The following is a 23626-nucleotide window of genomic DNA, read 5'->3' as shown; positions in this document are numbered from 1 at the left end:
CTCTGACTCCTTAATCTCAGTGTTCATCACATACTCATGAGCAGAGTATCTTTGAGAAGGATGACGCTTTCTAATAGGTCTTCTCAATTCAAGCTCAACTGGTGGTTCAGGTAAAACTTCAACATCTAGTGAAACTTCTGCATCTGGCGCCTCACGTTGAGATGTAAGTTTATCATGTAAATCATTACCATCATTATCAACTTGTACATCTCTCCCATTAATAAGAGGTCTAATTGAAGGACTAGGTTTATTATTAGCAGAACATCTAACAATTGTTATAGGTTTATATGTCTTCTCAAGGATGCTTGATAAAGATGCTTGATAAAGATTAACTAAGTGCCTTGGGGTATATATGACAGGTACGTGACCAATGACCCTTTCCACCACAAAGAAAATATTTATCCTCTGTTAATTTATTTTGCCCATTATTTCTTTCTTTATCCCACTTCTGGTGAGATCCTTTCTTATGAAAATAATTTTTCTTTCTTTCATAATTTTTTTTTGTTACCAAAACCTTGCCATTTACCTTTCTGGAGTCACGATTTGGCGCATTTGCTTCAGAAAATGGGGCGGCGCTAACTAGGCGCGTTTCATGATTTCTTAAAAGTAATTTATTGTTATGTCCAGCAACAAGAAGGCAATAGATTAGTTAATAATATTTTTAAAATTCTTTTTCTCGATACTACTGTTGCTGGAGCACATTAGAGGCATAAAAAGTTGAGAAAGTTTTCTCTAACATGTCATTATCAGTTATCTTTTTTCCACATAATTTCATTCGTGGGGTACTTCAAAATATTGCTGAATTGTATTCATTTATGGATTTAAAATCTTTTAAACGCAAGTGTGTCCACTCATATTGGGCTTGAGGAAGTATCACTGTCTTTTGATGATTATACCTTTTATCAAGGTTCTTCCATAGATCTACAGGATCTTTTAGTGTGAGATATTCATTTTTTAATCCTTCGTCAAGATGACGACAAAGAAAGATCATGACTTTGACTTTATCCTTTTGGAATGCATTATTTTCAGCCTTAATAATATTTTCAAGATCTATTGAATCAAGATGAATTTCAACATCTAGTATCCATGATAAGTAGTTGTTTCTGAATATATCAAGAGCATTAATAAATTTAAGATGAGAGAACTTTAACATAATGAAAGTTTACTACCCGAGTCTTCTTAAATTTTGACAAGAATCTCGTGTTTATAACGTATTGTAAATAAGTAAATAAGAAAGAGAAATAAATATAAAATAAAGATGTATAAATAGAAAGCTCTAATATTAATATTCACCAATATTAATATCTTAATATAATAGAAATGATTCATATATATATATATATATATATATATATATATATATTGCAGCATATAAAGAGAGAGATAAATATTTATGTTATGGTATGTTATACTAATTTTTAGAAGTTTTAACTCTCTATTTATATATGTATCAAATTTTTTATTTTCACACTTTATTAATAAAATTTGAACTTTTTTTATTAAAAAACTGAGCCGTCCAAATATTAACGAACATCCAAATTATCTTTATCACAACAAAAACAACAATTATTTTAAGAGAGAGGGAATGTTATATTTGGAATCTTTCTCTTAGCTTTCCATCTCTCCTTACAAGCATATATTGTGAAAATAATAGTAACAATATTAATATAATGAACCTACAATCTAAAGGGTATTATTGATTGTTTGGTTGAAAGAGGCATAAACCGGATAAAGTATAAATTTGTGGGGGCGTTTTCAATATCTTTTTTACGATGGAATTGAATTGTTGGGGATGGTCTAATCAGTAACTTTTTATTTTGTTATCTTCCATAGATTCTGACCATTATAAAACTTTTGATATTCTTCGACTTAGTAGAATTAAAAAAAACTCAATTTTTAGTCCGTATATTTTTTTATTTTAATTTTAATTAAATTGAGTTGGTATAGTAGTTAATTTATTAGTTTATTTAAATAAGTATTGAAGGTTCGAATTTCGTCTTGTGCATGTAGTAACCTATTGGCCAATAACAAATTCTTAAATAGAACTCAATATCACAGCAGATTAATCTTTGACCTATCAGACTGGAAATACAGTAAAAAATCAAAACTTTAGTTTTTGTTTCCCGTAGTAAATTTGAGATATTATAGTTAGGTTTTGGTTTTCTCTTCCATGTTTTAGTTCTTCTATTATTATTTAAAAAAAATGAGAGCTAGTTTTTATTTTAATGCTTTATGACTATTCTTATAATTCAATTAATTTTATTTTCAATTAAATGAACGATAAGAAATTATATAAGTATTATATAATAGCTTAATTAATAAGTAGAACTAAATTTGATGCAACCATAATCTTATACGGTTATATGTAAGAAATAGTGTTCTTGTATGATAATGATAAATTCAATACATTAAATGTTTATTATTGGATAGACATGATTATTATATATAAATGTATCATGCATCAACTAACTTTGTTTATGCAAAAATTAAATAAAATTGAATCTTGATAGATGGAAATAAATTAATAATTTGAAATTTTGGATTTTCGGACACTAGTACACATCTACATTTTTTTTATATAAATAAAAAATATTTTATTTAATAAAATAAATAATCTGTAAAATAATTACAAAAATATGTATGTCGCATATCTTATCTCGTTTAGACTGTAAATGAGATAAGACAGATCAAATGATACATGTATATCTCGTTTATACTGTAAACGAGATAAGAGTGCGCGCAGCCTATATATATGTCGTTCACAGCAACGTTTTCGGCCCCATTTGCAATCTTTCGACCATTTTTTCTTCTCTTCTATAATTTTCTGACCATATTATTGAGTAACTCTAAGATGGCGCACACAGATGCACCTGATCCGGACATCAGTCGACTGAACGCGACATGGCACGTTGCCGGGGCAACCAACTTCACGGTTAGTTTTGTTATCTTCACGTTTATATTATCGCATATATGTATAGATATGGTTAGGATACTTGCCAAGAACTAGTATACAGTTTATGGTTTAGGTGGCTGAATGTATTGTTAGCAACGGTTCACTAACAGGGTACGATTTTAGGTATTATTGAAACTCCATTTGTTATGTACGTGTTAATGAATGTGGTTCTGATTTTTTTTGTAATTAAGTTATTAAGCACATAATTAGTAGTTTAGATATTAAATGTTGTGGTCGATGTTGGAAACTACACCAGATATAACAATCATATAAATGAGTAAATATGCCACAATTAAACTTGACCTCACCAATATCCGAAGTTCTGTCAGAGGACTACACGGAGACTCCAATGACATCCAGCTGTAGATTAGCGGCAATGCACATGGTACTTTAATCGGTCCGATTTGACAACTCGGTACTTAGCACTTTTGTAAATATTGTAGTTCTTCACACCCTGCATTACTATACTCTGCTTTTGAATCTATAGACGACCCAAATCTTCACTCTACCGTCTAGGTTTTAATCGTCTTCTCCAGTGTTGGAAAATGGAGATTTCTTATGCATCGCATCCAGATCCAATGCATGATAGTAACTTGGTACATCTGATAGCGCCGGAATCGGGTGGAAGGGAGGCAAAACATAGCAGACCGCTGCCTCAACTAGCGTCTCTAGTACAGACTCCTCCTCATTATCTTCAAAAAAACCACTATCATTGCTATCCACAATATACTCCTCGTCGGAGTATTCATCATCCACGTCCATGATTTTCACTGGACTAGCAACATGAATCAGTGGTGTGAGAGGTGGTTCATCTTGCACAAAGGTCAAGTGGATGGATCCACCGCCACCAACATCACCAACCTTCACGGAAAGCTCCATCACTTGTTCCTCCATGATTCTCCCATAAATGTCAAACATGAGGCGTATATGCTCGTCGCCATGGAGTCGAAATAGACGAAACCAAAAAACTCTATTTTCCAACGGTGCTAGCAACCTATACTCCACCCTTCCAATCTCTTTTCTCTCTAAATCACCAAGGTTACTCAATATCAGACTCTTCAACTAGGATAAGGAACTTACTTGTTGAGTGCGCAATAGTAACGGATTATCACACTCAAATATCACCATATTATCACTGTTTCTCGTATGACAATTGGGATACAAACAGACAACCACATATCCATTACTATTGGCCATTTTTGCCTATTTTTTGGAAGAAAAATAAAGGATAAGAAGATATGAAATGTATGTGAAGAATACCAAAGAGTGTACATCCTTTTATATTGTTGAAAATTTGCTCGTTTACACTATAAACGTTATAATTTTTCACATATCTCGTTTACAGTGTAAAGAAGATAAGTTTACACATATCTCGTTTATACTGTACACGAGATATAGATATGTCATTTGACCTGTCTTATCTCCTTTACAGTATAAACGAGATATGTGTAAACTTATCTCTTTTACACTATAAACGAGATAACAAATATAATGTATTTTCATAATTATTTTACAAATTATTTATTTCAATAAATAAAATATTTTTTTATTTATTTAACCATGCATATGTAAATCAAATTTACTACGTTCGATTTAAGGGCTTTGGTAGTAAATCGAATTAATAAAATTCGATTTATGCTTAATGCTAGTAAATTGGCCTTATTAGATTCGATTTACCTGGTATGATGATGAACTAAAGTAAATCAAATGGACTAGCTTAGATTTAAGCTTGAAAATACTCTAGGGTAATTCAACTCCACTTAATTCAATTTACTCTTAACCAACAACATTACTAAATCGAATTAATTTAATTCGATTTAAAGTACATCTCCAACCTCTATAAATACGAACAAGATGTTGAATCCACATAAGAGTGACACTTAAAATAGGTACGAAGGATCTAGTTCTTGTGCACTACAAAGGCATGATCAAAGAAAAAAATGCGATGGGAAATTAAGTTTGCTGATAAAGATTCGTTGAGCGTCTTTATCAAACCTTCTATGAGCCTGGTTAAGTTTCATGATACCGTACTATGAAAATTGGGTCTGCATGGAGTGAAACGGATCGAGAAGTTATATTATCGAATTCCGATTTCGGTTGTTAAGGATGGGGTGAAGTACGACTCGTTTGTGATAGGCAGTGACAAGGATTTGCAAGTTTTATTTCACTGCCATCGCCAGTTTTCGGAGGTGAGAATTCCTGAACTGTTGGCGAAGCTTGTGGATGTTGTCTCTAGCTCAAGAAATTGGTTAGTAAGGCAGTTTGACTTTAACAATGCATTCTTAAATATTGATATTCATTAGGACCGCCAAAATAGAACAAACCCATTGGGCCAGCCCGTTTACCCATTTAAATGGGTGGGTTTTGTCTCTAAAATTAAGCCAGTTTAAGTTTCAGGCTAAATGGGCCAAGCCTGATTTCTTTCGATTTGATCTGAAAATCTGACTCATCAACTAAAGAAATACTATTTGTTTAAGATATTTGACCTAAAAGTGATATTTTTTGTCAAAATATTTTTCAAAAAATAAAATAAAAGGGTAAACAGGCCAGCCCATTTAATCATGGGGCTGATCGTAAATGGTCCGAGTTAAAAAATTATGGCTCAGAAATGAAACGGGATTAAACAGGCTGGCCTAAATGGATTGGGCTGGCCTGTTTGACAGTCCTATATTACTCATCAAGTCATTTATATGTCATAACATGTTGGTTTTGAGAAAAATTCAGATAATTATATTTGCAAACTTAACAAATCTCTCTATGACTTGAAGGAAGATCTAAAAGAGTAGTTCTTAAATTTGAGTTCTATATTACACTCATTTGGTTTTGTTAATGATAAATTTGACAACACTTTTTACTAGAGATTATAATGATACACTTTTATATATTTTGTTCTATGTGAATGACATCATTATTACTGAAATAACTTAGAAGAAGTTACTAGCATGATTTATAAACTAGATAAAGTCTTTTCTCTAAAGAATCTTGGAGAATTGAATTATTTTCTTGGAATTAAAATGCATAAGACTGGTCGAGGTCAATTACACATATCTCAAAACAAGTATATAAATTATCTTTTATCTAAATTGAAAATAGCATAGGCTAGTCCTATGCCAACACCCATGATTAGTTCACTTCAGCTTTTATCCTCAAGTTCTGAGAAGTTCAAAGACCCAAAATTGTTTCGAAGAGTGGTTGGCTTATTGTAGTACTTGTGTATTATCAGGTCAGACCTTTTATCTATTGTGGCCAAAATAAGTTAATTTATGCATTGTCCATTGTTAGGTCATTAGAAGGTTGCTAAGAGGGTATTGAGGTATCTAAAAGGAACTAAAGATCAAGGTTTGCTGCTGCACAAGTGTAAAGATTACAGGCTCTAAGGATTCTCTTATTTAGATTGGGCAATAGATCTAGAAGATAGAAAGTCTATCTCAAGTTATTGCATCTTTTTAGGTACTAATTTAGTCTCTTAGTCTTGTAAAGAATAAACTACAATTAACAGGTTATCTACTAAAGCAGAATTTAAGAGTTTAGCATCTTGTGAGAGAGAATTGGTGTAGCTGTAAAATCTACTTTAGAAGCTTGGTGTCAAAGTTTCAACACCTCCCAGCATATTTTGTGATAACCTCTCTACTGTTCTACTCACAGCTAATTCCATTATGCATGACAGGACTAAACATTTTCAATTAGAAGTACAATTGATTTGGGAATGGCTTCAAAAAGGTCTGTTACATGTTCACATCCCAGGAGCAGATTAGGTGGTTGGTGTGTTAACCAAACCAGTGTCAACTTCTTTTGAGAAATTTAAGAGCGAACTTCAAGTTGTTCCTAGAACTGTCGAGAGTTTGAAGGAGGTTGTAAAGGATAGAAATATAATTGAACAACGACTAGTTATAGTTTTGTTAGTTCTGGTTCGAGTCTATTAAGTTAACTTAGTTTTTGTTTTTAGTTTCTAGTAGTTGCTGCGTATATAAATAGTTACTATACAGTAGCTAATTTCTGTAACTCTCATTCATTCATCTCAATATAATAGTTGTAATTCAATTTTCTAATCTTTTTTCTGTTTTTGTCTCTCTTCTTTTTTCTTCATCGTTTTGTATCTTGCATAACAAGATTCATCAAGAATACTTTATAGGTGACCAATATTTTTTATTTTTATTTATATTTGAATTAAAATCAATTATTTTTTTTTTACACTACACATACTGACTCTTAGTAATTATAAAGAAAAAGAGTAAACATTCAACCTGACCCTTGTCTATTTTTACGAAGAACAAGGCGATCCTTATCCAAAAAAGAAGAACATTTCGGCCCTCAACATTTTTTATTTTAGGACAATATGATTTTTCTATTAGAAAATCCGTTAAATATTAACAAAATTAATTTTGTAGGAGTTTTATTTGTAATTTGTGGGGTTTTAAACTCTCACAAACTATTAATATGTTTATTTTTGAAAAATTTCTTTATCGACAGTGCTTAATGGAGAGATACCGTTGCTAGAAATGATGTCGTAAAAAAATAATTGTAGTAGGAATACCTTTTAAAGAAAAAAAAACATCGAAAAAGAAATAAAATAAGAAAACGTTAATATTTATGATATTGGTATTGTTGATGATGACAGTAGACGAAATAATGATGATGATAAAGTATGATTACACAATAAAAATAGCAGAGGTAAAAGTGATAATGATGATAATGAAAAAAAATTTTGTGGGTGTTTAAAACCCCCATAAAATACAAATAAAATTTTCCACAAAAATAATATTAACAATTTTTTTAATAGAAAAGTTATATTGTCCCAAACAAGGGCGGAGCTAGGAATTTTTTTGGGAGGGGCAAACATGAAAAATATAAGTTAAGAAGAGAGAAAAATTAAAAATTAAAAGGAAATTAAACTGAAAAATTAGAAGTTTGGGAGGGACTATTTTTCCCATTCCTACAAACGTGACTCCGTCATTGGTCCCAAAATAAAAAATAAAAAAAACTGAAGATCGAAGTGTCTCTTTTTTTTTCAACAAAAATTGTCTTATCTTTAATGAAAATTGATAGAAACTAAATTAAGACTTTACTTAAAAAAAACTTAAGAGAACTTTTATTATTCTATAAAGCTTTCTCTGAATTGGATCAAATTAATCAACCTTTTTTTTATATAATAAAGCCTAAATAGCAATGTTTCAATTGTGACACAACAATGTTTACAAACGAGTTAATTCAATTTGTAACCCAAAATTAAAAAATGTGCAAGAATTTAATAATAACAACAACAATATGTGTATTTATTGGGGTTGGAAGAGATGGGGCATTGAAGTGGTGGATGTGGGGTTATGTTACTGATTTGTATGCTCTAAATTCTGTTCCGTAGGAAGCAGATTAAACTGTTTGTAGAAGGAAAAGTCGTCATCAAAGATATCAAGTCAAAAAAAGGATCTAATATGAGTCACCCTTATCCGTATATGTATAAATGTGGTCACCAATATCAGCATGAGAATATCACAATATGATTATTAATATATACTAAGGTGTAAGTAAGGGCATGCATTGTGCTACCCCACATATCTTTAATGGCAGTTTTTCAATTTTCGCTACGATTTTGTCGTCACCACACTAATGCAAACCAACGCCACACCCGGATCAAGCACCCTATACCCCTACAACAAGCTAAGGGATTCTGTGTATGATCCATCTTGGAGTATTATTAGATTTTATTGGAATTTTCAAAATGCCAAATAGCCTTTTGGCTGATTTTGTGTATTAGAGAGAGAGGAAGTATCTCATGAAATTTAAAGAAAAAGGGTTAAATTATTCTTTCAGTCCTAATAATTTTGTCAAATTTTTAATTAAATATTGAACTTTTTTTTTAAATTTAGAGTGAGACTCGAACCTGCAACCTCTAAGTGAGTATGAGAAAATTATATCATTTGAGTTATAGTTCGTTAGCATTAAATATTGAATTTTTACACCACATTTAATTTTATAATTACATTCTTACCATTTTAAAAAATATTTAAATTATGCTAAAATATATTTATTAGTGAGGTAAGATAGATAAAAATATTTTTGTAATTTTAATGTTAACATGGATCTAGTTATAAATTAAAAACTATTGTAAGTTAGTAAAATTATAAAGATTTAACTATATATAAATATATATAATTGCATAAAATTATCTATATAAAGAGAACTTATAAACAAATAAAGCATAAAATGATAATTTTATCTTTGAAAATTTTTACATCAGAGATTAATTTAGTAGTTTTTATTTAATATTTTTATTTTTAGAAACTAATTTATCTGATGCAAAGTTTTCTAAGAAAAAAATTGTCACTGGAAATAAATAGTTGTCAAGTAGAGCTGTACAGGAAGTAATAAACAAAATATAGGGTTGTCGTATACCAAATTAACAAATATCAGATTTTTCTTTTTGTCTGAAATGCAAGATAGGTTTTGGGTCAAAAAGATTCAACACCAACACTAAAATTCAGTTTGGATAAATAATTTCGTGAAGGTTTTTTTTTTAAAAAGAATCTAAATAATAAATATATATATATTAAAAGTAATTTATAAATAAGTTATTTTGTATTTGATTTTTTAGTTTTAAAAGTCTTTATTTTAAAAGAAAAATAATAAAAAAATTTATTATAAAAAAATTATTTTTTTAACTTCTTCATAAGCACTTAAATAATTTTTCAAAAAGTTATAATTTAATTTTTAAAATTACACTCAATATTAATGCTATAATTTTTTATAAGTTAAAAATTAAAAAAAAAACTACTTATGGACTTATCCAAACTAACCCTAACAAAATTTGATTCATATAGCTTAATCATATTATAATTGGGTGGGCCAGAATGAAGGCAAATCCTTATTTTTTAAATAGCCCATTTCAGAAATTTTGCTATCTGGGCTAATATTATTAGGTCTGAATGGGACAAAAAATAAACAATATTTGGTTTTTGTCTTCCTTTTTGGTAGAGAGTACATTTTGCTTTGAGAAATTGACAAAAAAAAGAAACCAAATAAATAAAATATTTTTTCATATTTTTCTTAAATTGTAGAGTGAACCAAAATAAGCTGCTTCCCTTGAATTGCACATCATTGTGAAATCCTAAATCTAAAACCCTAAATTGAGAATATTAAAAATTAAATTATTTTAATAATCACTTAATTTATATTTGAATACTTTAGTTAAAAATTAGTGTTAAGATAATCTTTTTTAATATAAGAAAAAATTATTTTTAAATAGTATACTTACAAAAAAAGATCAAAATAATTATTTAATTAAGTCAAATTGGTAAAACCATTATAATTCTAAAATAACCAGCTTTTGTTTATAATCAGAAATTTTAAAACATTGTACATAAAAGCTATTTTTCAACTTAAAATTATGAGTTTCAATTATAATCTATTTTCAAATTTTTATCCAAACATGATTTTCTTTAGGTGAACAGCTTCTCCTTTAAGAAAAAATCTTAAAATCTGAAATTGATTATTTTCACATCTATTTCTCTAAATTACAAGAAAATTTATGATAAGCCAACAACATGCAATAGATGGTATATGAGTGGAAAAAAAGAAGAAAAAAATTGCATTCAAAAGAAATAAAATAAGCAATCTTATACCCTGCCAATTTTCTATATGAAACCAGATTTTACCATGGAACATGAGCATTAAGATCCCTTGACTTTCTAGATTCTCTTCACTTATCAGAAGCACTTCCACATTAGCAGCATCATCCTCTCCGAGATGCCGACGGCCGGCCATAGCCGACCAAGAAAATCGAGTACTATTCCTTTCATACAAGGTTTTGCTTTATGGAATAGAAGTGAGAATCACAATAAAAATAAATCTTGCTTCTTTTCAATTCCTTAAAAAGTATCCTTTGGATATTTGTTAGCAAAACCATTCATAAAAAATGGAATAGTAACTCATTCCACACATCAGGCACCCCTGGTAAGCACCAATGTATGCAATCGGAATAAGACGGAGGATTCGCCAACTTCTCGGGTCGAAGGGGCTCCCAGAACTTGCGGAAAATGGAAGGGTGGCCGTCCTTTCGATACTCAGATAGTTGAGTGATGTTAATGACAGAAACTTTTGAACTTAAATTGCTTAGGATCTTCTCCACTGAGTGCATTGTAGGTATATCAGAACCACTTCCCCAGTAGCCTTCAAAATCAATGGGATCCTTCTCTCCATAACAGTTTCCCTCGCTTCCCGGTTTCCACTCTCGGCTCCTGAATGAGAGTGTTCGGTTTCGGTGGGAAAATATACAGCATTAGTACATTACATACTCTGATTGTGTAAATTGATGATAAAGTGCTATACACAAAGTGTGACAATCAAGAAACAATTTTAGTTTCAGTCGAAACCACAAGTATCCACCTATTAGAGGCAATCCTATTAGACCATCCGAGATTCCACCGGAGACAAGACTTCAGGAAACAATTTTATGAACTATGTTGTGTAATAGAATTATACACCATTGATAAGAAATGGGATGATTCTCTCTCTAGGAAGCAATTTTCCTTAACCTTTTGCTAGCATGACACCGAAATAAGTTCTCTTATGTATTAGCCATGATAGTAAGAATTTTAACTGTACCAATTTCAACAGAAGTGCATATTATCATGGAAGTGAGCTCGACATGAGCCAGTGCGAGTTAAAAAGTTAAAACTCTATCTTAGAGAAAGGCAATGATAGTGTCCTTTGGAATAGCATAATAACAGAAAAATGAGAGTCATCAAAACAATTCAGCCACAACTTCTAAGAATGCAACATTTTTGTCCCTTAACACAAGTATAATACATCATTCTTGGCGTGCTCAGACAAAAGTTGATTGGGTCCATGAAAAGTGTAAGCATCTTGAAAAGTTCAAGGGATCCACTTTTGTTGTGAGCGTGCCAAGCGATGATGCATTAAAATCGTGTTCATGAAAGAACCTTCCCTAGCTAATATGCCATTCAAATAAAGAATTAGCACAAACTTTGTGGCTAAAGGCTCATGCCCAAGAATGGACACCAACAAGCAAAAGTAGTTCCTCTGAAAAAAGGATCGTGTAAAATCTAAATTGGGTGCTTACCATAGATGTGTTGGGGACATGGTCACAAAAAAGACACGCTTCTTGAGAGGATCAACTTTAGTAGATACCCAATCAGCCCAAGCTCCCATCGCCAACTCCATTGCTTCTCGCCCATCCAATTGTTCACAAGCTCCATTTTCATTGTCGGTCCATCTGCACAAGTACAAATCACAAGATACTATGAAAATCATCCAAGGAGACAAATGTTCGGCAAAAATTCCATTTGTATTGCGATGAACTGATACAGACAATAGCTTGACTGGTCCTTGTCTCCACCACAAGTATGTGTTGAACACTAGTATATCAGCATGCTCCCACTTTGATGCGTGCTTAAGAACAGTATCGGGACGAATTATGCGTTCATCTAGTCTGTGATTTACTGGATCATCAGAATTAGATTCAACAAGAAGAGGAGCCCAAAGGAATTCAACAGTTGCATTGTACTCCTGAAAATTGTCACAAAAATTAGAAGTTTACATGTAATGAGACCTTCGGAAAGCAGCACACATGATATCAATATTTTTAACAAGTGAAAACCCCATCAACAGAAATCCTAAGGAAATCAAAAGCCTAAATATGAAGTATAGAAAACATGTCTCTTGTGTTCATCTATATAGGAAGTATAGAAATTATCTTTAAAATGATTCCTAGACATATGTTGCCTTACGCTAACATTCGTTCTTTTGGGAGTCAACAAGAATTGAATTCTAGACCTTTCAGCAATAAAAGCTTTGATACCAGTACGAAACCACTTATTATAAAAAGCTTAAACTTTTTGGTAGAGGTACATAAATGATTATATATCTCATAACTTTTGTCCCCATCATCTGTCTCAAGACATAAACAAATGCTAGCAGAAACTCAGTGAGAAAATGGAAGAAGGCATATATGGTAGAAGAAACTAGATTAGAAAGCATTATACAGCAGTTTCCAGTTTGGGGTTCCTACTTTACCTCTGCTCGGAATATGGTAAGATGGGCATTTGGTGACATTGATCTCTTATCTGCAGGGATAACTGATTGTAACAAGCATACCATCGATATCCATTGCCCTCTGTTTAGTGAATCTCCAACAAACATTAGCCTTTTATTTCTTAACTTCTCCCACATCTCTTTCACATCAAACCTGCTTTGAACAAAAATAAATAAATAAATCATAAGACTAGTGAAGAGAATCTACTTTGTGACAAACATTATTATTATTATTTGATAAAAGTCAAAAGTTATTACTATTATTATTATTATCTCAAATTTCTATAGCAACCCATTTTGGCATTTTTGGTGTTGCATAATTAATGCAATTGGAAGAGAGAATAATTAAAAAAAAAAGATAATTATTGCAACTCTAACTCCACAAGAACAACTTCTATGCCACTTGAACTCAACGAAATTCAGTTTTGGTCATAGATCAACTTCACAAAATAATTATACTAAACTCTGAACTTTGTTATTCAAGCTCTCCCTCTTTCTAATAGAAAATTTAATCCCAAGCCATGTCACTGAGGGGTGTTTGTGACTTTGGAGTTTGAAGGGGGAAGGCAAGAGAAATGGAGGGCTTGAGGTGTAAGCTTTACTTACACAAGTCTTCCCTTCACCCTCCGCTTCCCTCCAAAACCCAACTTACAAGTGACAAACAACCCCTAAATGGTTGTAAACTGCAGAATGCAGATGCTGCAGCAATATTTGGTTGTAGTTGACTGCAACGCCAATTTCGGTGTGTCTTCCATTCACATAACTTGACTACAACATCACCACATTTCGGCCATAACCAACTGCAAAAAGATTCGAATTCAAGTTGCAAACATAAGAAATCTACACTTTAACACATGCAATCCCAACAACCGGAACTGGACTCAGTCACACAAAATCTAACTATGCTTAACAACAACAACAAAGTCTTATACCATTAGATGGATGTGGTCGGTCACACAGATTAGATGACCCCATGATGTTTCATTATAAAAGCCTAACTATGCTCACAGAGAGTAAGTGATAAAACACATTTTGGCAATTTAGTATCATGCCAGATAGCCTTTCTTTTAAATAACTCACAAGAAATAAAAATAAGAAGAGCTCAGAAGGAAAGGCACCTCTTCAAATTGCAGTTATGAGGTTGCCATCTCCAATGCTGATAACCCAAATCATTCCTTCCATGCTTATGACATGCCAATTGGTCAGACATATAAGGGCAATCTGCCTCATTGTACAATGGATATGAACCATTATCAAACACCCATTTTCCTGAGAATACATCACATTTTTCCGTCTCCAAACTCCGGTGGCCGCTGAAACCCCGAGAACCACCGCCGTCGCCGTCGCCGCCACTACCAAGGCAAGCAATTTTCCTGCCACTATACTCTACTGTGGAGTTGCATCTACTGAATCTATCCAAAACCTCTATCATCCAACAAAACCCACATAAACCCATCTCAACAAGTCAGAGACAAAGCACAAATCAAAGTCACAAAGTTCAAAACTTTAACTAAACCCAGAAAAGTTCTCTACTTTGAACATAAGAAAAACCACACCTGAAGCTCGATTGAGAAGGTTGGGTTTGACATAAGTAACTGAAACATGTTCTTCTTGATGAATACGAGCATGATCTGGGTTCTCATGGATTTGGTGAATGCTGTGCTCACTGTGAAGTGTTGAGAAAGCTATGAACGCCACCAAGAACAGCACAAGCAGTGGAAAATAAGGGGTTTTCTTTCTGCCGCTATTGCTCCACTTCCACCTCCGCATGGTGGTAAAGTCTGAAACTTTGATCCAAAGGGTATTCAAAAAAGAAAGAAAAAAGCATATATCAACTGAAAACAAAAAAATCAACTTCAGATTTATGATGGGGTATAATATATATGATTGAACAATGATTCAGTGATGGTGCATCTGGTGGTGGTGATGGATTGGGACCTTTTAGATTTATTAGAATTGGGACACAAAAGGCGTTTGAATTGTGCTGTCATAACTAGCTGTTCTATGCTCTTACTTTATTTTAATGGCAAATACTTAAAAAATTTAAGGATGTTAATAACAACCAAGATCCTTTCACCGTTTTTTACCTGAGCTATCACCATTTGTTGTGACAGTGGTTGTTGTTGGAAGTTGGGAACCTGCCATGATACTTTTTCTTAAGCGCTTAAGGGTGTTGACTTGTAATAGGATTTAAGTTAACTTTGGATTGATAGAGATGGAAAGAGAAAACAAAAGTGGTATATATTTGAAAGTTATTTAAGAAGTGAATTAGAATTTAGAAATTAGTAAATGATATAAAATATATATTAAAAATATATAAAATAACATAATTAATTGAATAATTAATTTTTAGTATATGTAATATTTTTGTTAATTAAAATAAAATTTTTTAATCTCTCAACTGATTTTATTTTTTAATTTAAAAAGTTAATATATAAAACAAGAATACTATAATAACAATCTTACATGATGTCATATTAGTCTTTTTTTAACAATAAAAATACTCAAAATAGAACTATTTAACAATTGATATCTTTATTTTAATTTTTAATAACTTCTCAATTTTTTTTATTATTTCATCTTTTGAAATTATTTTTACTTGTACTTAAATTTTTCAAGCACATTTTTAATAGTTTAGTCATGTGAAATTTGTTTGATTTAGTAGCTCATTTAAATTACCAATAAAGAATAAGATAAGATATTTCTATTGGGTTTTTGTTTTATATGATGTGTGTATATATTTATACTAAGATTATGACCAATTTTCTATAAATCTTTTTTTTTTTCATCTAAAATTTTGTATTATTTTTATGTAAATAATTAAATAGATATATACAAATTTGATTTAAGAAATATAGAATAAGGAAGAGAAGAACTAAATAATGATTGAAAACGGGTAGAATCTCATTTGTTGTTAGGATTTTGTTTTATTGGTGTTTCGGACAGAATGGCTGAATTTATTTGATAGATATTACTAAATGCATTATCAAATGATTATAGAGAAAGTCACAAAAAAAAAGATTATAGAAAAACTACAGAAGAATAACATTTTTTTAAACACGTAAAAATAAGTTAAAAATAAAAGTTAATTTTAATTTTAAAATATAAAATTTAAATTAATTAGGTATAATTTTTTATTTAAATTTGACTTTCAATAACCACAAACCTTTTTTCCACACTGCATCCCACTCCTACTCCCCCACAATCTCCTGCCGTCTCTTGCGAGCCACCGCACGCGTTCCAGCTTCCTCGTGTGTCCGCAACCGCAGGACACAATCCAACCTTGTCGTGTCTCCCCAACTGCCGCACGCAGCCTAATCTCGTCGCGCATTCATCCCGCTTGCCGATGCAAGCAGCCCAGCTTCGTCGTGCCTCTATCGCGCCGCTGCAAGCAGTCCAACTTTGTAGTGAGGTGCCTTTCCTTTCGAGAACGCCGCTGTCTCCGTGCAGTTGTAGCCATGTATTTTTCAAGAACTCATGTTCCCGTCGTCACTGCGATTCACAACACCAACGTGATGACAAGGTATGTAGTGGAAATTTTATACACATGCGGATATTTATTTTTTTTCTTATAAATGAGATGTTTGTTCTTAATGCAAATGAAATTTTTATTCTTTATCCAAATGAAATGTTTGTTTTTAATATGAAATGGCTTGCTTGCACTCGGGATTGGTGATGACAGGAGACGGTGGCATTGGGAAACTTCCTCGCCGGAGAGAAGGACTGTGTGCTGGGATAGGTGACGGACGGCTGGTACGATTAAAAGGGGGTTTGAGTTAGAAGAGATGTAATTAGGACAAAACAAAATTAGATAAAAATAATGAATTTAAAATAAAAAAGAAATTGGATAATTAGTATTGTTAGCACTTCTCATTATTGATATAATTAATTAATAATAATTACATTTAATTTGCATCAACAAATGATATCTTTTCCAAATCAAATTGAAGATGAGAAAGTCTTATATAAGCAAATGAATCTTTTGTTAACATTTATTTATTATTCTTAACAAATGTTTAGAAGACTAATTTGATCAACTTTTGGTTTCTTTAAAGGATTTGACAAAAATTTTTTTTTTTGGACAAATAAGGATTTGACATTTAAAACATCAAACAATGTGTGGGTCACTAGGTGCTTTTCTCTTTAAACTAAAAAAAAAAAAAAACCATGAAAACCAATAGGCAGCAAAACAAAAACCTGTCGTGATAAGCCAACCAAAATGAAATAAGTTCACATCCAATTACTTTCAAATATGCCTAAAACTAGGCCCAATATAATAGAAAAAAGGAGACAAATTTCTTTACAAAAAAAGAAATTATTATAGATAAGTTAAATAGTAACCAACTTGAATTGGTCTAGTACTTAGATCATTAATTTGTTTAAATAAGTGTTATTGATTCAAATTTTTTTGCGTGCATACAGTAATTTATTGACCAGCGAGGCAGCGACAAATTTTTAAATGAAATTCTAATCTATAACAAATTGAACTTATATATCACATAAATATATGAAAAAACATCTTTTATATTGAACTATAAATTGAGAGGAAGCGCAATATTCGATTACAAAGAATTTTAAAGAGTAGAAGCAGGAACAAGTTTAGTTTGAGTCTCATTTGTTTCTAAATTTATATAAATGTGTTGTAATACAACAGAATATTTATTCTTTTTCTTTACGCAGATCTGATCATTTTCCTAAATGTTAAGAGTTTTACACTAAGACACCAATCTCAACCATAAAAAAACCAAAAATACCACAAAAGAGGAGAAAACACGTCAAATAATTATTAAATATGAAATCTAAAAGTAAGACTAGGTTTGAAATAGTACGTAGAAAACATGATAAGAAATAAGGGAGAGTGAGAGAGGAGGAATAGGAAAGGATACGAGAAGGGCTAAGAAATAGAGGAGGTTAAAGGAGGGAGGGGGAGAGAGAGAGATTTATCAAATATTTTTTTATTTATATAAATTTTTAAAATAAGGTTCTAAAAATCATGTCGGTCATAAAACCGTTTTAATTATTAGTCTAATCGATTGGTTTTTGAGTGGTTTAATGATTTAAAGACGGATTTTATATTAGCGGTTATGATGTATGAATCGAACCATATAGCTACTTGGTTCAGGGTTTAACTGGTTCAACCAGCTAATCCGATCCGATTTTTAAAATATTATTTTAAAATAAAATAATAAAAAGAGGAGAGAAAAAAATTGTATGACGCAATGTTCTAAAAATTGAATCGGATCGACTAGTTTGATCAAATTATCGGAACCAGTTCTCTAGCCAGTTCAATTGATGTGAAGAACCGCCCTGCAAAAAATCGACAAAGGAACTAGCCGAACCGACAGTTAACCTGTGAACTGTCAAAATCGGCCCATTTTTAGAGGTCACTGGTTTAAATTTTTTAAAAAAAAATCATCTCTTCCCAAAACGGCGACATTTCAATTTTTGAACAAAAAAAAAAGCTGAAAGCTAGAAAGGTCCCCTCTCAGTCTCACCCATCTCCCACATCAGAGAAGAGAGACTTCACTTAACCTATCCCTAGCAGCTGTGATAAACCACTATTTTACGGTTTATTTTTTAATGAATTGAGTGAGTTTTGTCAACTATTCTCACACTTATTCATGTAAATTGTATGCTTTTAAGTTTCCTTCCTAATTTTGTGCTATGATTGAAAACATGCTTTCTAGGCCTTAAAATCGCTAATTTTTAATCCTCTTTTATTATCATTCGATACCGTGATTCGTGTGTTAAGTGTTTTCAGGGTTTATATGACAGGAATGGCTTAGAGGATGAAAGAGAAGCATGCAAAAGTGAAAGGAACACAAGAAATTAAGGATTTCAGAATCTGGTAGCGACGCGCACGCATGGATGACGCATACGCGTGACCGGTGCAGCAGACAAACGATGCGTACGCGTGGATGACGCATTTGCGTGACCAGGAATTCGTTCAGTGATGCGTACGCGTGGCTGACGCGTACGCGTGATGAGCATCACGTGTTGCAATTAACAGAATTCGTTGGGGGCGATTTCTGGGTTGCTTTTGGCCCAGTTTCAAGCTCGAAAATGAAGATTAGAAGCTGCAGAGTGGGATGAATGGGGGATCCATCACTCATTCTTTGAGATTAGTTAGGTTTTAGATGTAGTTTTCTAGATAGAGAGTCTCTCTCTCCTCTCTCTAGGTTTTAGGGTTTTTAGTCTTGTTCCTTCTCAAATTCAGATTTCTACCTTACTTTAATTCAATTTTCTTCTACTTTTATTTGTTCTAGTACTTTAGTTTATCTACTTCTCTTGTTGATTTCTTTATGTTGCCAATTTAGTTTATGAATTCTTCTTGTTTCCTTTAATCCATATTAATGCAATTTATGTTTTCATGTTTATGATTGCTTTCTTTAATTTGTTGTTCTTGTTTCCTCTTGCAATTGTTAGTCTTAGATTTTTCTATGTCTTGTTAGTTTTCTATATTTTTATTTTATGCCTTCCAAGTGTTTGATAAAATGTTTGGTTGGATTTTAAAATAGATTTTTATGTTCTTGACTTGGATTGATTAATTAGAGACTCTTGAGTTATCAAAATTCACTTGTTGATTAGTGATTGAAGATTGCCAATTAGCTTGAACCTCACTAAATCTAGTCTCTCATTATGAGTTCACTAGGACTTGTAAACTCAAGTTGATTGTATGCACTTGACTTTCCTTCATTGGTTAGAGGTTAACTAAGTGAAGGCAATTTACATTTACCATCACAATTGACGATGATAATGAGGACAGAACTTCTAATTCTCTTCCCTTGCTAAGACCTTTCTTAGTTATTAGTTTATTTTCTTGTCATTTACATTCTTTGTTCAACATTTAAAAACTCCAAAAATACTTTTCTATAACCAATAATAAACTACACTTTCCTGCAATTCCTTGAGAGACGACCTGAGGTTTGAATACTTCGGTTTATTTTTATTGGGGTTTGTACTCGTGACAACCTAATTAAATGTTGATTGAGGTTTAATTGTCGGTTTAGATCTACACTTGCAACGAAGTTATTTTAAGAAATTCTTTACCGACATTTATCCGCCATCAAGCTGCTTACCTCTACCTTCTCCATCACCGAGTTACTCCCATCGCCCAGAGGGTCCCATCGTTGCTGGACTAGCCTCAACTGAGCCTCCCACTTCTCAGGTCGCCATCGCTCATGTGCAAAGAACCCACAGACACGTTCGTTTTCTCGTCAGCACTCTTCGTTTCTCCACCGTCGTCGTCCTCTTTTCGGTGTTGCGATGGTTTGTTCTCTCCTTGGCATCTCTCCCTTTGTAAGCCCACTTTCTTCGCCTCTGTTTCACTGCTTCTTTGAATCATTTTTCTAAGCTAAATACTTTGTCATTTTTCTATCTAAGTTAATTTTATTTTTGTTGCTTGTTAATTTTCTTAGTTAATTGTTGATTGTTGTTACTTTTCTGAATTAGCAAGGGTCTGTTTTTGTTTTGAGTTAACAAGGATTTGCTTTTGTTTTGAGTTAACAAGGATCTGTGTTTGTTTTGAGTTAACACGAATCTATTTTTGTTTTCAGTTAATACAGTTGATTATTGTTAATTTTTTTACTATTCTTTGTCTTTTCCAACTCATGGTATATTTGTTTCAACTCTATCTTAAGATATGTTATAATATCCTCCGCCTCATTCAATTGTGCTTCAAGCTCTTTGATTTTTCTTTGCTGATTAATTGGCGCTCTCTTTGCTTCGGCTTTCCGCATACAAAGAAAAAATCATTTATGGTATTTTGTCTCTCTAAAATAAAAAACAAATGCAATATTTAAAAACAAATGCAATTAAGGATATTGTTACAATGAGAGAGAGAGCGGGGTGGAGAAGCATTGGGCGGGGTGGGGATAGGCAGTCACAACCTCAAGGTAAGGATCCCTGAATTTAGAACCGAGAAGAGTATCTTCGTTTGGAATAGGAATCCTTTACCATTTTTGTGGACAGATTACCAATTGATATATTAAAGCATGAATTATATAGCATGTTTTCTTAGATGGGGTGGATCAGTGATATATACCTATCACGGAAGAGGAGAAATGGTGCGATATATCTTTTTGCTTTTATAAGGTACACCACAAAAGAAGGAGCTCTGAAAGCCATATCAGAGATGAATAGAATGCGAGTAAGAGGAAGTGTGATCTTTGTGGGAGAGGCAAAATATAGAAGGGATAATCCTCAATAGAAGCAAACGGTGGTTGTGAAAGTTACGAAGAAGCGTGCAGATGATGAGGTAGTTGAACGTGGGAAAAATCTGGTTCAGGGAAGGGAACACTTGGAATGAAAGAAGAACAGAAAACTGCTAAGGATCCTCATGGGAATGGATGGACAAAGAAGCTCGTAATCTTGATGGCACAGAATAATTTGAGCTGGTTACAGATGAGTATTGTTGGGGGTACAACGACTGCTATTGACTTCTGCATGTTGAAGCAACAGTTCGACAGAACTGGCCTCAGGTAGTAAAGATTTGTGAGATGGGGGTGTACAAAGCCTTGCTGACCTTTGAAAGCGTTCAAAGTGTGGAAGAGGCGCTTACATTTAATATATATGGTATGTTAAAGATGTTCCATAGCGTATGGAGGTGGGAGGAGAATGAATGCTGGAAACTAGAAGGGTGTGGCTCGAGTGCTTCGGTGTACCGCTACATGCTTGGTCAGAAGAAATGTTCCATACGATTGGTGGACTATGGGTGAGGTAGTGAAGTGTGACGATACAACCAAATCATGTATGTCATTTAGTGTTGAACAAGTGCAGATTGATACATGTATATTTGATGTCATTCATGAATGGATACACATTACCATAGGCATGAGCAAGTTCTATATGTTTGTGAAGGAGGTGGAGATTGAAACTTATAGCTCGGCGGCATGTGTGATGACGGATGATTTGGGAGAAAATAGTGGGTTTATTAAGAGAGGAGAATATGCTATTGGACACAATAACGATGGTGGTACTGGAAGTAATACACGGTTGTTGGATTGGGATGCAGCGGCGGAGTTGATAATGATGACGATTATGGAGGAAGACCAACAGAAGGATAGAGGAGTAATTCAACTTGAAGATTTGAATGAATGGAGGAACAATTTTTTGAATACAAAAATGGTAAGTACAAGAATTAGGCCAACCAATTCTGATATACGAAAGGCTGATTTAGTGGAATCCCCTGCTAAAAATGCGGAGGCTAATTCGGATAGAACTGTATCATGAGATTATGATAGGGATCAGTTGGTAGATAGAGTGGAAATTACTAGTAATAGTAGGAGGGGTTTGGTTGCTAGGAAGCCCAATGATGTTGCTAATCACATTGGGGCCTATTCCTTTGGCATGAAAACTAAGGAGGGTAAGGAGGGTCGAATGGGCCTTACACAACACGACCTACATGCTGGACCTGAGGCTAGACATGTTGTGAAACGTGTTAGGAGAACCCTGGAGCAGCAGACTCACACGACAATGGCTGAAGGAGGTGTGGCAGTTGGAACGTGATGCAATGTTGGGATGAACCTTTACGGCAGTGCAGTCAGCTTCGGCGATGGGAGGGCCGATTGGATAGCAGAGGTGGCAACTCAGATGAAGGGGTTAGTTAAACGTGCGCTGGAAGAGGGAGAGAGCAAATCCGTATGTTGGAGAACGAAGCGGGGGTAGGGCGAGCCAGGATGATGGTGGCGATGGGGGCCAGCGTCCATTCTAGGTGGTTACAATGCATGGGGAGGGACAACCAGTAGCGGGCGCACGGTGCAAGAGTGGCATCAGTGTGCAGTCCGAGAGGCTTGCTGGGGACATAAAGTTGAATGGAGGAGAAAAGATGGGGAATGAGCCTGATGCAGAGACACCAATGCGGACAGATGGCGATGCGGTGGAAGACCGGATTGCATTTGGAATTATTCCTGGGTATGAATATTATGGTGGTGTTAACGAAAGGCATAAGGAAGATTGGTGCCGTGAAAGGTTGGAGATTAATGGAGGGTAGGCTGAATTCGAATCTTATTAAGTTAAAAGGGAGTAGTTCCGGAGGCAGACGTAATACTATAAAGTATAGGCCATATGTGCCAGTAAGTTGTGAAGGTGGTTGTTTGGGCAAAATATATTTGACCAAGGACAATATAGATGATGGTTCAGATACTGGTGAAGCAAAAGTGACGTTAGAAATGTTGGAGGTCAGGCATGATGAGACTGGAGGAAATTCAGAGGACTCGGAGATGCAAGAATAGATGAAGATAGTGAAGCTGGAACTAAAACTTCTAGAACTAAAAGGTTGATGAAATGCAGGAAAACAAGAAAGCATAGGAGTTGGCAGTGGAGTCCGACCCTATTCAGTATAATGAGGAAGACAACATTATGGCTATAATCCAAGAGCAGAATGAGGCAATTGCACTGAAGAAAAAGCAAGCAATAAGAAAGAGAAGGCAAGAAGAATTTTAGCTCTTGGAATGTTAGGGGTTTTGCGGGAGTTGTAAAATAGAGTATGGTGAAGAATTTTAGAAGGAAGTTTAAATTGCATATGTTAGGTTTGATAGAGATAAAGAAAGAAGTAGTAACTAAGTTTGATGTGGTAGGATGGGAGTTTGTAGGGTTGGAAGGTGCTTCTGATGGGTTGTTATTGAT

The 23626-nt window shown here is 33.3% G+C and overlaps 1 protein-coding gene across 2 annotated transcripts; it reads right to left on the bottom strand.

Annotated features, from left to right (window-relative positions):
- Window positions 1-10427: 10427 nt before the first annotated feature.
- LOC130960201 (protein trichome birefringence-like 35) lies at window positions 10428-15256 on the bottom strand. Of its 2 annotated transcripts, none has more exons than XM_057885529.1 (7): window positions 15088-15256; window positions 14557-14781; window positions 14119-14425; window positions 12983-13154; window positions 12279-12475; window positions 12030-12182; window positions 10428-11184 (listed from the first exon to the last, which is right to left on the bottom strand). In XM_057885529.1, exons 1-7 carry the CDS (start codon window positions 15143-15145, stop codon window positions 10854-10856), a joined length of 1443 nt encoding a protein of 480 aa, XP_057741512.1. In that variant the 5' UTR covers window positions 15146-15256; the 3' UTR covers window positions 10428-10853. The 2 variants fall into 2 exon arrangements, with proteins under 2 accessions (XP_057741512.1, XP_057741511.1); XM_057885528.1 differs by having other exon boundaries at window positions 14557-14787; window positions 15088-15199.
- Between the last annotated feature and the right edge of the window lie 8370 nt (window positions 15257-23626).

Source organism: Arachis stenosperma, chromosome 2, assembly GCF_014773155.1.
Source record: "Arachis stenosperma cultivar V10309 chromosome 2, arast.V10309.gnm1.PFL2, whole genome shotgun sequence".
NCBI lineage: Eukaryota > Viridiplantae > Streptophyta > Magnoliopsida > Fabales > Fabaceae > Arachis > Arachis stenosperma.
Note: the sequence above shows the minus strand (reverse complement) of the source record. Positions and strands in the feature narration are given on the sequence as shown.

Coding starts and splice junctions, on each gene's coding strand:
- LOC130960201 (XM_057885528.1), bottom strand. CDS start 15,145: ATGGCAGGTTCCCAACTTCCAACAACAACCACTGTCACAACAAATGGT. Junction 14,788..15,087: donor AACAAATGGTGATAGCTCAG/GTAAAAAACGGT, acceptor TTTGGATCAAAG/TTTCAGACTTTACCACCATG. Junction 14,426..14,556: donor CCTTCTCAATCGAGCTTCAG/GTGTGGTTTTTC, acceptor GTTGGATGATAG/AGGTTTTGGATAGATTCAGT.